Source organism: Erpetoichthys calabaricus, chromosome 8 (genome assembly GCF_900747795.2).
Source record: "Erpetoichthys calabaricus chromosome 8, fErpCal1.3, whole genome shotgun sequence".
Taxonomy (NCBI): Eukaryota; Metazoa; Chordata; class Cladistia; order Polypteriformes; family Polypteridae; genus Erpetoichthys; species Erpetoichthys calabaricus.
This window is the reverse complement of record NC_041401.2, coordinates 161,193,671-161,206,732: the sequence shown is the minus strand read 5'-3', so window position 1 is coordinate 161,206,732 and position 13,062 is coordinate 161,193,671. Positions and strand designations below refer to the sequence as shown.

Genomic DNA, 13,062 nt, shown 5'->3' with positions numbered 1-13,062 from the left:
CAGTGTTATTTATTAAAGGTAGACTACAGTATATATAATTTATCAGTGTTATTTGTTAGGAAAATTGATTTTTATGTTAATATATTTGGGATGCGGAACGGATTAACTGGATTTCCATTATTTTCAATGGGGACGTTTGTTCTAGATACGAGAAATTCGCTATACAAGCTCAGTGCTGGAACGAATTAAACTCGTATCTAGAGGTTCCACTGTATATATATATAGAAGAGAAGGTCTGTGATACGGCTTGCATATTTGCAGCTGGAGATCCACAAAGGGAAAAAAAAAATGAATCACATATCATAAGGTAGTTTTTATTCCTAAGCTTTCAACCCCTACCAGGGGTCTTCATCAGAGGATAATGCTTAGACTTACAAGAATCAAAGGCAATATATAGCAAAACTTTATGTGGAGGGGGTGGGTGGCTAAGTCAGTGTGATGGGGGGGGGGGGGTATTGGGGGTACAGTTTATTTATTATGAACATGTTCTTCTTAAGTTTGCATATGCTGGATTTATGTCCAAGTGTCTGTTGATGGAGTTCTCATTTGATAGCCAAGATTCTGCCAGCTCTCTGGCACTTTTAGTACTGGCCTTAAATTTTACTTGTACATTGTCCCAGTTAAATGTATGTCCTGTTGATTTAGTATGCGTGTAGATCAATGAAAGTGAGTCCTTTCTTCGGACGGCGTTGCGATGTTCCTGTATACGTGTTGTGATTCTTTTTGAAGTTTGTCCTATGTATACCGCTGAGCAAGAACTGCATGGAATGCTATAAACTCCAAAAAACTCAGCAAACAATTGAATTGAATCAGAACCCCCACCCCACCTGGCACTCACTCCCTTATCACCACAAGGTGTCTGAAGGTACAGCGCATATCCTGGCCAAGTCAGGCGTCAGAATAGCACACAAACCCACGAACAATTTGCGCACGGTCCTGTTTAATGCTAAAAACAGGAAATCGATAGCAGAAACACGAAACGCAGTTTATAGCATTCCATGCAGTTCTTGCTCAGCGGTATACATAGGACAACCTTCAAAAAGAATCGCAACACGTATACAGGAACATCGCAACGCCGTCAGAAGAAAGGACTCACTTTCATTGATCTACACGCATACTAAATCAATAGGACATACATTTAACTAGGACAATGTACAAGTAAAATTTAAGGCCAGTACTAAAAGTGCCAGAGAGCTGGCAGAATCTTGGCTATCAAATGAGAACGCCATCAACAGACACTTGGACATAAATCCAGCATATGCAAACTTAAGAAGAACATGTTCATAATAAATAAACTGTACCCCCAATACCCCCCCCCCCATCACACTGACTTAGCCACCCCCACCCCCTCCACGTAATATTTTGCTATATATTGCCTTTGATTCTTGTAAGTCTAAGCATTATCCTCTGATGAAGACCCCTGGCAGGGGTTGAAAGCTCAGGAATAAAAACTACTTTATGATACATGATTCATTTTTTTCTCCCTTTGTAGATCTCCAGCTGTGTGTATGTGTATATATATATATATATATATATATATATATATATAATATATATATATATATATATATATAATATATATATATATAATTTAATTTAATCAAATTCTAATAAATTAGATTCTGCAGTAATCATGTTTATCTAAAATGCAACAAAAGCCATGTATTAAAAGGACAACATTGCAGAGATCTGAAGTAGATGGTGGCATGAAATTAACTGATGTCCGGCTTTACAACTAGTTTGCAACTTAAAAATAAACAAAGTAATTTACCAGCACCTGTTTGGTTAGCCTTGGAGTGGAAATCCTGTTCAAACTGTTCTCTATTTTAAGATAATTTTAGGAAAACATGTTCATTTATTTGTCATATGGTACCGGATTCATGATTATTCGTAAATGTTTAAGACATTACTTACCCCAGAAAAGATAAGATTATGTAAAAATAAATCTGTTGTGGTTTTAATTTTTTTTTTTATGAATCACTGTTTTATTTTTATTGTACTACTGTGCTCTCCCATCAGCCTGTCTTTATCAATTGGAAGAATACTGACCCACCCTCTATAACTCAAAGGGATTGCAATGTTTTATGTCATCTAATAAAAATAAAATTTCAGATTTTCTTGCAAGGTACAGTACAGGGCCTCTCACGAATTTGCCAAGAATTCACTAATGTTGCTCCAAAATAGGCCTCTGTATTTCTTTAGATGTTCTAATATATGTGGGTGTAAGAAATAAGTCTTTTTACTCGCATTGTTCTCCAAACTGAGTAGGAGTTTGGGAGTTTAGTGTTGTTTTTTGGGGATAGAGGAGTTATTGTGGAAATGTTTTACTTGATTCTATTCATTAAGAATTTTCAGCTGTTAATTTTTCTTAAGGAAAGAGAAATTAGGCAAGAATTTGAAATGTCAAGGGAAACAACAGGTAATCACTTGCATTGCTGTCATTTTTCATCTGTGTGTTCATGTTAATTATAAATATCTGCTTAAATATTCCAAAAAACTACTTGGGAGAAATTTTAATCCTCTTCAGTCTGCTTAGTTGATTTTTCCCCAGGAAAAGTAAAAATTAGATGAAACAATTTCTGAATACAACAGGAATAATAATAAGTATATATATTGTCTTTGAGAGCCCCTTGTATAGAAATTTGAGGGATTTTTGTATCTCATTTGAGTGTTGATGATGTCTGTCTCTGAAGCACACATACAAATTGACAATTCAGGCTTGTGATTTAAGTTACCAGTCTCAGAACTTCCCAGGGAATTAAACAAAACCGTAGTAAAGCTAGTTTAACAGTAGCTGATCTCTCTGTTAAATCTGCCACAATGTCATCTTTCTTAAATATGCTTGGCATAGGTAAATTGTGGACATGGCTTTTAACCTGCTACAGCCTTACCACATATGGTTGCAGTTACCTTAAAACGGAAGGAAAATGTCTGCAAGGTGAAAGAAGACTTAGACAACTGACAGCAGCTTTGCATGTTTATTTGCTTCAACAAATAAGTGGGTGGCATGCCCATATCTTATTATTTTCTCCTGCACTACCCTTGGGATCACTTCATAAGATCAGAAGACATTCTGCTGTGAACTGTAGACTATTAGTAAACTGAAGTTTAAGCTCAGTGTTTTTTTTTTTCACTTAATACATCATTGTATTTGGTTTATTTTTATTGGGTCTTCATTTTAGTTACTGTAATTGAATTTAGTTAGTTAAGGACAGGCTGTATTGCAAGACAAGAATACATTGTTGTCCACTAATTGAGGATTTTGCATGAGTAAAAGCTATGGTGCGATAATTTGGATCTGGATCTGACAAAATGGCCTTTAGGTGTAAAGTTAGCAGAATTGTGAAGGTCATCAAAAGAAGCCGTCTTAGTAGCAGTTACTGACCAACACCTGTGGCTAGGGGTGGGCGGTATGACCAAAATTCTATATCACGGTATTTTTCTAAATTATCCCGGTTTCACGGTACTCGACTGTGTTTTTTTCCCATGCATGAGTGGATGTTAACCACATTTTCCACTGCCATTACTGGCTAAGAATAACCTATTCCACTGTTAAGAGCACTGTACATTGTACAAAAAAACATTTTAATGTGCACACAAGTATTAATACAGGTTTGCATGGCCCCATTAAGTGATAGTTTTCAAGGGGGTGGCACTAATGAAGAGAAGGAATCACATTGCATGACAGATGCAGTCAAAATATAGAACCTTTTTATTGAACAAATTTTGCAAAAACTTAAACTACAATTTTGACAACATATTTTTAACCATCCAAAGAGGCATTTAGACTTAGTAAAATATCCAGAAGTGCTTGTCAAAAGTTGTAGTGCACTGAACATGTCTTAGAAAAGGAATAAATAGTAAATATTTTTTGTAAACCAACTACACTTTCTGTTAATGTTAACAATCTCTGTCCACTGACACGTTAAAATGACTTTTTAAACAACTTTACCATCATTAAACTGCATAATAATTAAACTAATGAATAATAACAATAAAATAAATAATAGTATTATTACTGATAGTTGCACTATTACTTCAAGGCTTCAAGCCCAAGTGCATTACACAGTATTCACCAAATTAAAATAAAATAAAACAAGTGCAACTTGGTGATGACATCTTTACCAACTGAACTAACTAAGCTATATGCATAAATAATAAATCTGCAACTTGCATTTATAATGCTATTTGTGGTATAGCCCTACGGAATCGTATTAGGGCCACTGTGAAGAAAAAAACAAACTATATGTCGAGAATAAAGTCAACATTTCCACTTTGTTCTCTCCGTTTATGTCGAGGTTAAAGTCGACATTTCCACTTTATTCTCATAGTTTACTTCATAATTAAAGTAGAATGTCGTAAACTAAACTTCTTCCTAAAATCAATGTTTAATTTACTAGATTTTGTCAAACCCCATCATAAGTTAATGTAGTACATTAAATGCTTTGTGTTAAGTGTTCCCCGACCCAGTTGTTAATCACTACGCTTCTTAAACTGATTTCCTCTGCACTAAGAGGAGACAGTGATCACCACACAGAATCCATTCACTTTATGATATTCCTGTTCTCTGAAAATTTAGAATGCTAAGATAAATACTTTATCATTTTCATGATGAAATGCATTAAAGCAGGTATTAAACATGCACGGTAGTGTGGCGTTAGTGCTGCTCCCTCGCAGTAAGGGGTCCCCAGGTGTATGTTCAGTGTAGAGAACTTTATGGCAGGTGTGACGAGGCCCCAAAAAACTGGATGTATGAATGGGTATCGCACAGGTTTAACTTAAATATTGTGTAAATGTTGGGTTTGTGATCTGGTGGTCGGAGTCACGAACACAGAATTCAATGCATGTTCTACTGAGCAGGGTTTCTTTATTGCACACGTGCTGTCTTTATCTGAGGTACCAAAACCCCAGGTCCTATCCTTCCTTTTTGTTTCTCCACATAACCAATCACCACATGATAAATGTCTTTGTGAAATTAAAACTAGTTATAAACTTAGCCCACGGAGTGTTCAGAACTTTAAAAATATCTTTGTTATACATGTTTAATTATGCCATCCATTCAGGGTTGCGCCCATCCCTGAACGAGTCGCCAGCACATCGCAGGGTGAATACAAGCAAAACATACACTAGCAGGGTCAATACAGCATAACAAAACCCCACATCCTACATGACTTTGACAGGAAACTGAAGCACGCAGAGTAAACCCACCAGAAAAACATGCAAATGCAAGGCAGGGTACACCCGAGACACCCTTGCTGCGAGGCAGCAGTGCAACCTCCACGCCGCCATGCCCCCACATGATTAATGCATACTTTAATGCATTTCACCATGAAAATTATATCAAGTATTTATCTTGGCATTCTAAATGTTCAGAGAGCAGGAATATCATGAAGTGAATGTATTCTGTGTGGCTATCGCTGCCGGCACCTCCTCTTAGTGCAGAGGAAGTCAGTTTAAGAAGCTCGGGGAACACTTAAAGCATTTAATGTGCTATATAACTTATGACAGGGTTTGAGAAAATCTAGTAAATTAAATATTCATTTTACGATGAAGTTTAGTTTACAATGTTCTACTTTAATGACAAATTACGAGAATAATGTCAACATGTCGACTTTATTCTCGTCATAAGGGTCGAGATTAAAGTGGAAATGTCGAGAATAAAGTCAACATGTCGTCACATTTTAACACAGTACACAGGTACATTACACTGTATTGAAAACAGTACATCTTGGCTTGCAGTATTATCCGGTAGTATAGAAACAGTATTTACACATTTGAACATAATGGTCCCCATCCGACCTTTTAAAACCAAAGTATCTCCAGGCAACGGACGTGACTCCTTTTTTTCGGCAAAAGTTCTTCTGTGTCATCATGTTCAACTTTATCGTCAGCTACAGCTTGAGTTTCGGAATTTTCTCTGTCCATTTTCACTCCGCAATACCTACACTACCACTACCTATTTAGCGGTGTAGCAGTGAAAAAGAGCCCCCGCGCAATAAATCTGTGTTTAGCGGTGTAGCAGTGAAAAAGTTCCCCACTTGAACGGTTTCCCGCTGCGCCACGTTCCGAACGTCATTTAGGCAATTTAAACCGGTGTTGTGGTATAAGAAAAATCCATATCATAACAAAAATAAAAAACGGTTTTCGGTATGAACCGGTATACCGCCCAGCACTACCTGTGGCTAAGGCTCTACTTAGTTGTTCCAATTGAAAAACACTAACAAGTAATATGAAAGCTATGATAACCACATCTTGAGCTTGGAGGAGTAGTCACAGTATGTAAACATGTCTTTAGTAAGCAGTAGACCATTATGAATAGACAGCACATGTCAAATGTGCACCACAACCTCCCAAGTTTCAGACCTGATGCAGTTCAGATACAGGCCCAGTGCAAAGATGTGTGATTACTTCCATTCCTTGTTTTTCCTGCTTAAACATTTTTTTCAGAAGTGCCCTGTTTCTTTATATCTGTCCATCCAGGTGCCGAGCCATGCAGAGCCTGTGTCCCAGTCTATGAATCTCCAGCAACAGCCACCACCTCCACCACCTCAAGCACAATATAGCCTGCCAGAACGGGATAAACAACTCCTGTTTTTGGAGCACAACTTTGAAGATCTCAGTGCCTCCTTTCGCAGCCTTTATAAGTCTGTTTTTGAGCAGTCATTTAATCAGCAAGGTCAGTTGAGCTTTGATGTTCTTTAAAAAAAAAAAACATCTTTTGAATGAATGTAGTAGAGTTTCCTGTCAGCTCTGAACCTCTGATCTCTACTGTTCTTGTTGTAGGTTTAATGAACATGCCCTCAGATGCAACACAACAAACCCACACCTCTTGTTCTTTTCAGCACTCCCCAGTGAGCCCACACACGCACAGCAGTCAGAACAGCCTCACTAACAGTGGTGGACAGGTTCCATTGTCCCATCCCCCTCAGATACACACACAGAACACACATCCTGCTCACACCTCCCCCCACCCTCAGCAACACACACAGCATCTTTCACAACATGGGCAGCATCCTTCCCAACATACCCAGCAGCATGGGCAGCATTCATCCCAACAGCACGGACAGCATCCATCACAGCATCCATCCCAGAACCACGGACAGCATCCTTCCCAGCATCCTCAACAGCATGGACAACATCCACAGCAGTCCGGCCAGCATGCTCAGCATCCCTCACAGCATCAGAATGCACAGCAGCACCATCAGAACCACCACCAGCAGTCACTGTCACACCAGACTCATGCACAGCAGCAGCAGCAGATGTCATGTAATGCAGGTAAGCAAAGGTTCAAATAATCTATATTAAAGTTTGTGTTCTTCTATGATTATGTTTGCTGCAGTCTAAGGATATGTGAAAGCAGGAGATGCACACATGCTGACTGTCCTAATATAACTCTGTATGTCTATGCATGCATGCAATATAAAAATGACAATAAAGAGGATTCCAGCCATTAATGATGCCCTTTGAACGACAGACAGACAGACAGACAGACAGACAGACAGACAGACAGCTTTATTAATCCCAAGGGGAAATTCACAAAGGATTTACTAATCCATTGAACTGTCCTGGCAGCCCTGAGTGGCAACTTCGTTATGTCACTCCTAACTTAAATATGCTGATGTTGTTTGGATATGTGGTTTTCTTTAAGAAACAAATGAGAGTTAATTCTAGAAAAGTATAACAAATACTTCAGTCATATTGACCACTGCAGATTTCCGCAATGCTATGCTTTATGTTGTGTATGGGCCCTTGAAAGTAATTTTCATTTTGCACCACAGCCACCTGTGATGCTAGAATGAAGGCAGGTGCTCCAACTGTCCATGAAATCTACTGAGGGTAAAACCTCTGGGACAAAGCCTGTCAACAATGAGGACTGACCTAAGGACATCTGTGTTAGAATGCTCAGTGGAGGCTGGATGGTGTTTTGGCTTTGGAACCCCTCCAGATTTTGTTCTTTTCTCCAGTTTAACTGTTTGTTTTTTCTATCCCTCCATCCATCTAACCATATCATTGCATTCCTCTTTAACCCTTTAACTGCCAACTCCCTAAATATTCCCCATGCCAGGAGAAATCTGAACAATTTTCGTTTTTTTACTTTACATTTATTCAAGCAGTATTTACCTGCTGAAATGTTTCAAATAAATGGTCAATCAAAGGACGTAGCTTGAACAAGCGGTCACGGTTTGGATCTTTCATATCTGGCTCAGATAACGGGCAACAGTCCAGTTGAGATGCTGGGGATACACCCACTCATCGCCATCATCCGATGCGTCGTCATTCACAGTATCATGCAGCGCACGTTGCTGATCATCATTGTCGCTAAAATCTTCTTCAGAACTGCTACAATCATGATCAGAATTATTGTCCAAAATCGCCTGCAAAACCTCACTTGAAGTCAGTTTACGTTTCGCCATATTCACAGCTTTCACTTTCGAATCACATCACGTGAGCGGCCAATACGACCGCAGAGTTGTCGAAATTCAACGTAGTAATAATACCCACGCCAAACTGTCAGTTATACTACGCGCCAGGCTTTCACATAACCACAGGCAAATGTGCCGGATAATTCTGGCAGTAAGGCGTCAGCAATAAAGCTACAATGCCGGATATATCCGGCAGAGGGCGGTTAAGGGGTTAAAGATTTAGAATACAATATTATATACTAGACTCTACTTTTCCACTAATTATATATCTACCAGTAACGGCGCACTGCACAATAACATGCAGTGAATCCACTTGACTTGAGCATAGTTTTCAGACTCATTCTCTGTTCGTTTAGCATTCGTTTGCTCAGAGGTTGATGCGCTTGCTGCTTCCTGAGCAGCTCTTCTTTTCTCCACCCTAGCAGCCTGCTTCTTCTCTTCTTTCGATGGCAACTTTTCGTGTTAAAATTGATTAAGTCAGTGTTTTGTTGCAATTACTTAGTACGTTTTCTTTAATTTTTCACTTAAGCTGGCACTTGAAGCAGATTGAAGACATAAGAATGATTTAAGATATGAAGAGGTAGGGGAAGTGACGGCGAAGGTGGTAGAGATATGAACAGCGCCCATATGCCGCTGCTGGGAATTGATTCTACAATAAAATAACATAAAAATAAAAAGAGGAATAACCTTGGAGGTTAATCATCACCCTAAAAGCAGATAGTAGACGTTATGTAGTATATGTGTACCAAATTTCAGGTCAATAGTTCAAACGGTTTGCGAGCTACGTGTGATTTAAAATCCTGGACAGACAAACGGACAGCCATGGTAGTGTATTTTATATATATATGTATATATATATAATTTTTTTTTTTTTTTTTAAAGCAACTAAAACATGCAATTTTATTTAGGAGACAGCAGGGTGGCAAATAGGTTGCTACACAGTTCTATGGGCCCAAGTTTGATTACTCATCAGGCAAGTGTCAATGTGTAAACTGCGTCATCCTTTGTCCTCTTGTGACTCATCCCACATCCCAAAGGTGTACTGTAGATTAGGTTGTTTGACATGTCTGTATTGGCACAATGTGAATGAGTGTATGTGGTGATAGAATAGAATTCCCTTCTGATTTAGTTCTTTCCTTGCCCCCTAATAATAATAATTTTCCTTAATTTTTCACTTAAGCTGGAACTTAAGTCTTCAATCTGCTTCAAGAATGATTTAAGGTGTGAAGTGATGTGATGTGGGAGGTGATGGCGACGTTGGTAGGGATGAGAATGGCGCCTGTATGCATGCACCACATGGCCGCCCTGCTGCCGGGAGTTGATTCTACAATAAAATAAAAATAAAAAGAGGAATAACCTTGGAGGTCATCCATTGCCCTGAAAGCGGATAGTAGACATCACATAGTACATGTGTACCAAATTTCAGGTCAATCGGTCTGCGAGCTACAGGCGATTTAAAATCCTGGACAGTCAAGCGAACAGCCACGGTAGCGTATTATATATAAAGATGTTATGCAAGTTGATATTGATTTAATTTTTTTTATTGGGTATTCATTATTATTTATTCATTTTTCACCGCTCATCTGAAGCCGGGTCACAGGGGCAACAGTCTTGGCAGTTAGGCCCATATATTCTTTTCCCCAGCCAACTCATACTCTGTTATCCCAAGGTGTTTCTAGGCCATCTGGGAGACATAATCTCCCAGTGAGCCCTGGGTCTGCTCCGCTGTCTGTTCCCAGTTGGTCATGCCCATAAAACCTCCACATGGAGGCATCCGTATCGGATGCCCAAACCACCTCAATTGGCTCCTCTTGATGCAGAGTGTCAGTTGCTCTACTCCAAGCTGCTCCCGGTTGTCAGTGCTGCTCACCCTATCTCCACCCCATCACCCTGTGGAAAAGCTTTAGCCTCTTGTTCTGTGACCTAATTCTTTCAGTCATTACCCCTAGCTCATAATCATTGGTGAGGGTACGGACATATATCGACTGGTAGAACCAAGAGCTTTGCCTTCTGACTCAGCTCCTTCTTCACCATTTACAGATAGGTATGACATCATATGCATTCGCTGCCCCAATCCATCTGTCAATCTCGCCATCTCTTTTCCCCATCACTCATGAACAAGACCCCAAGATACTTACACTCCTCCACTTGAGGCAGTAACTCACCTCCCACTCGGAGAGAACAGTCTGGCCTCAGATTTGGAGGTGCTGATCCTCATCCCTGCTGCTTCATACTCATTTGGAAACCATTCCAGTTCATGCTGCAGTTCATAGCCTGAAGAAGCCAACAGGGCCATGTCATCTGCAAAAAGCAGTGACACAATTCATAGTCAACTAGTCTCCCACCCCTCCCTGGCTGAACTTTGATATCCTGTCCAAGAAAATCAAACAGGTCAGGAGACAAAGCACAGCCCTGGTGGAGTCCTACACCCACTGGAAAACGGCTCTGAAGTTTTTCCATATATGTGGACACAGCTCTCACTGTGGTTATACAGGGTCCAAACAGTCTCTGTTAGGAGCCCTGGAACCCCATACTCTCCCAGCAACCTCCACAGAATCTTTCGTGGAACACAGACATACGCACTCTCTAATTCCACAAAATACATGAATACTAATGAGGGTAAACACTGGTCCACCGTTCCGCGGCATGGGTAGAATCCATATTGCTTCTCCTGAGTCTGAGGTACCATGACTGGGCGGAGTCTCCTTTCTAGTATCCTGACATAAGCTTTTTGCAGGGAATCATTCATTATTATTCTTGCCTAATTTACCTTGATTTTTCTTTTCTTGTAACTACTGTATTTCTTATGACATCTTTAAAAGCATATTGAGCTACATACATCCTGTGTATGAATATCTGCTATAGAAATAAATGTTGTTGTTGAACGTGATATCTTTATATTAGTTGCCTGAGAGAAAGGTGGGGCTCCTTAATAAGATACTTATGCTCCCCAGTACAGGATAAAATTTCAGAAATACTTCTGCTACCCCCATTGGAAAAGACACTTTTTTAGCCAGGTACAATTGCTGTGTGTTCAATGGGGCATTATAACAACCACCACCAAGTACTCAGTGATAGGTTTGCATATGGTTTTGTAGGAGTCTGGAACAGGAAGCCTCTCCTGCTGTGGTTCTCCAAATGGCAGGCGATGTGCTGTCTGGTAATAGGTTTCTGCAAGATACATAAAAGTCAGATGCCTAATTTACATGGAAAACTGTACCCAAACCTGACTTAATTAATGTGTCTTCATGTTGTTGGATTGTTGGCACTTTCTTAGCTTTCTACTTATAAGGTGATTGCCTTTTTGCTTTTTATTCCTGTTAAAGCTACTGGTGGAACTGAACATTTTAACAAAGATTATAAACTACTGAATGCTTAGAATTGCCATATGGTTTTCATGTTATAGGCTCATACTGTTTGAAAACTGCCTATATGGCACCACTTAATTATATTCTTGTGCTCGTTAGAAGAAATATGTAGTTGCCTTACAATGCAATGGAACAATACAGTCCTTTTTCTGACCTTTTGTTTATACGTTGTTTAAGTGCTGTTTGCATGCTGCATACTATGCCATTGAAAATAAAATTCTATCACTACTTTTTTTTCATTAGGTTTACTTTCTGACTGGTACCCCAATCTTGATGCACTAAAGGAAAGCTGCCGCATTGCCAGCAGTTACAATTGGGCAGATGTTGACCTCTCACCATTTCAAGGTAAGACCAGCCTTTGAATGTGTTCTGTGGTTTATTAAGTGCAATGAATGGTGCATTATGGAAGTATAGTTTGAATGCTGAAATAGAAACTATTGCAAGGAACTTGAACCATTCTTGAAGTGCATTTCTTTTGTGCTTCATTTTGGTTTTGCTGGTTTTGTAACATGTACAGTGGATTCAGAAAGTATTTAGACACCTGAACTTCTGACACACTTTATTATGTTGTAGATTTAATTTTAAATTGATAAATTTGCAATTTTTTCTCATCAGTGTCCACTCATTTTTCACCCTTAATGACAAAATCAAACCATTTTTTTTAAATGTTTGCAAATTTATTAAAAATCAAAACCTGAAATTTCTCATTCAAGTATTCAGACCCTTAATTCAGTACTTTGTAGAAGCCTCTTTGTAAGCAATTACATCTTCAAGTCTTTTTGTTGGCAGGTCCTGTGAAGCTCAGTTAGATTGGTTGAGTAGTGTCCCTAAACTGCCATATTCAGGTATCTCAACAGATGTTCTATTGGGTTTAAGTGTGGGCTTTGGCTGGGCCATTCAAGGACAGTGAGAGATTTGCCCAGAAGCTAGCCCAGCATTGTCTTGTGTGTATGCTTTGGGTCATTGTAGTGCTGAAAGATGAATCATCACCCCAGTCTGAGGTTGCATGCATTCTCAAGCAAGTTTTCTTCAAGAATCTCTCAGTATTTGGCTGTATTAATCCTTCCCTCAATTCGGTTGAGTCTCCCTGTCCCTGCTGCTGTGAAGCACCCCCACAGCATTATTCTCCCACCACCTTTCTTCACTGTAGGGATGATATTAGACTTGTGATGAGCAGTGTCTGGTCTTAGCTAGACATAGAGCTTGGAGTTCTGCCTAAAGCCTATGCTTGATCCAGAATGCAGTATCCCACCACAATATAGCTATCTGGA

At 39.4% G+C, this 13,062-nt stretch overlaps 1 protein-coding gene across 1 annotated transcript in view; it reads left to right on the top strand.

The window, feature by feature from the left end:
* Positions 1-13,062, top strand: part of foxj3 (forkhead box J3) — a 229,123-nt gene that overhangs the window by 212,220 nt on the left and 3,841 nt on the right. Inside the window, exons 7-9 of the mRNA XM_028807686.2 lie at positions 6,481-6,676; positions 6,784-7,275; positions 12,035-12,136. Of these exons, the coding sequence (XP_028663519.1) occupies positions 6,481-6,676; positions 6,784-7,275; positions 12,035-12,136 (790 nt within the window). The remainder of the gene's footprint in view (positions 1-6,480; positions 6,677-6,783; positions 7,276-12,034; positions 12,137-13,062) is intronic.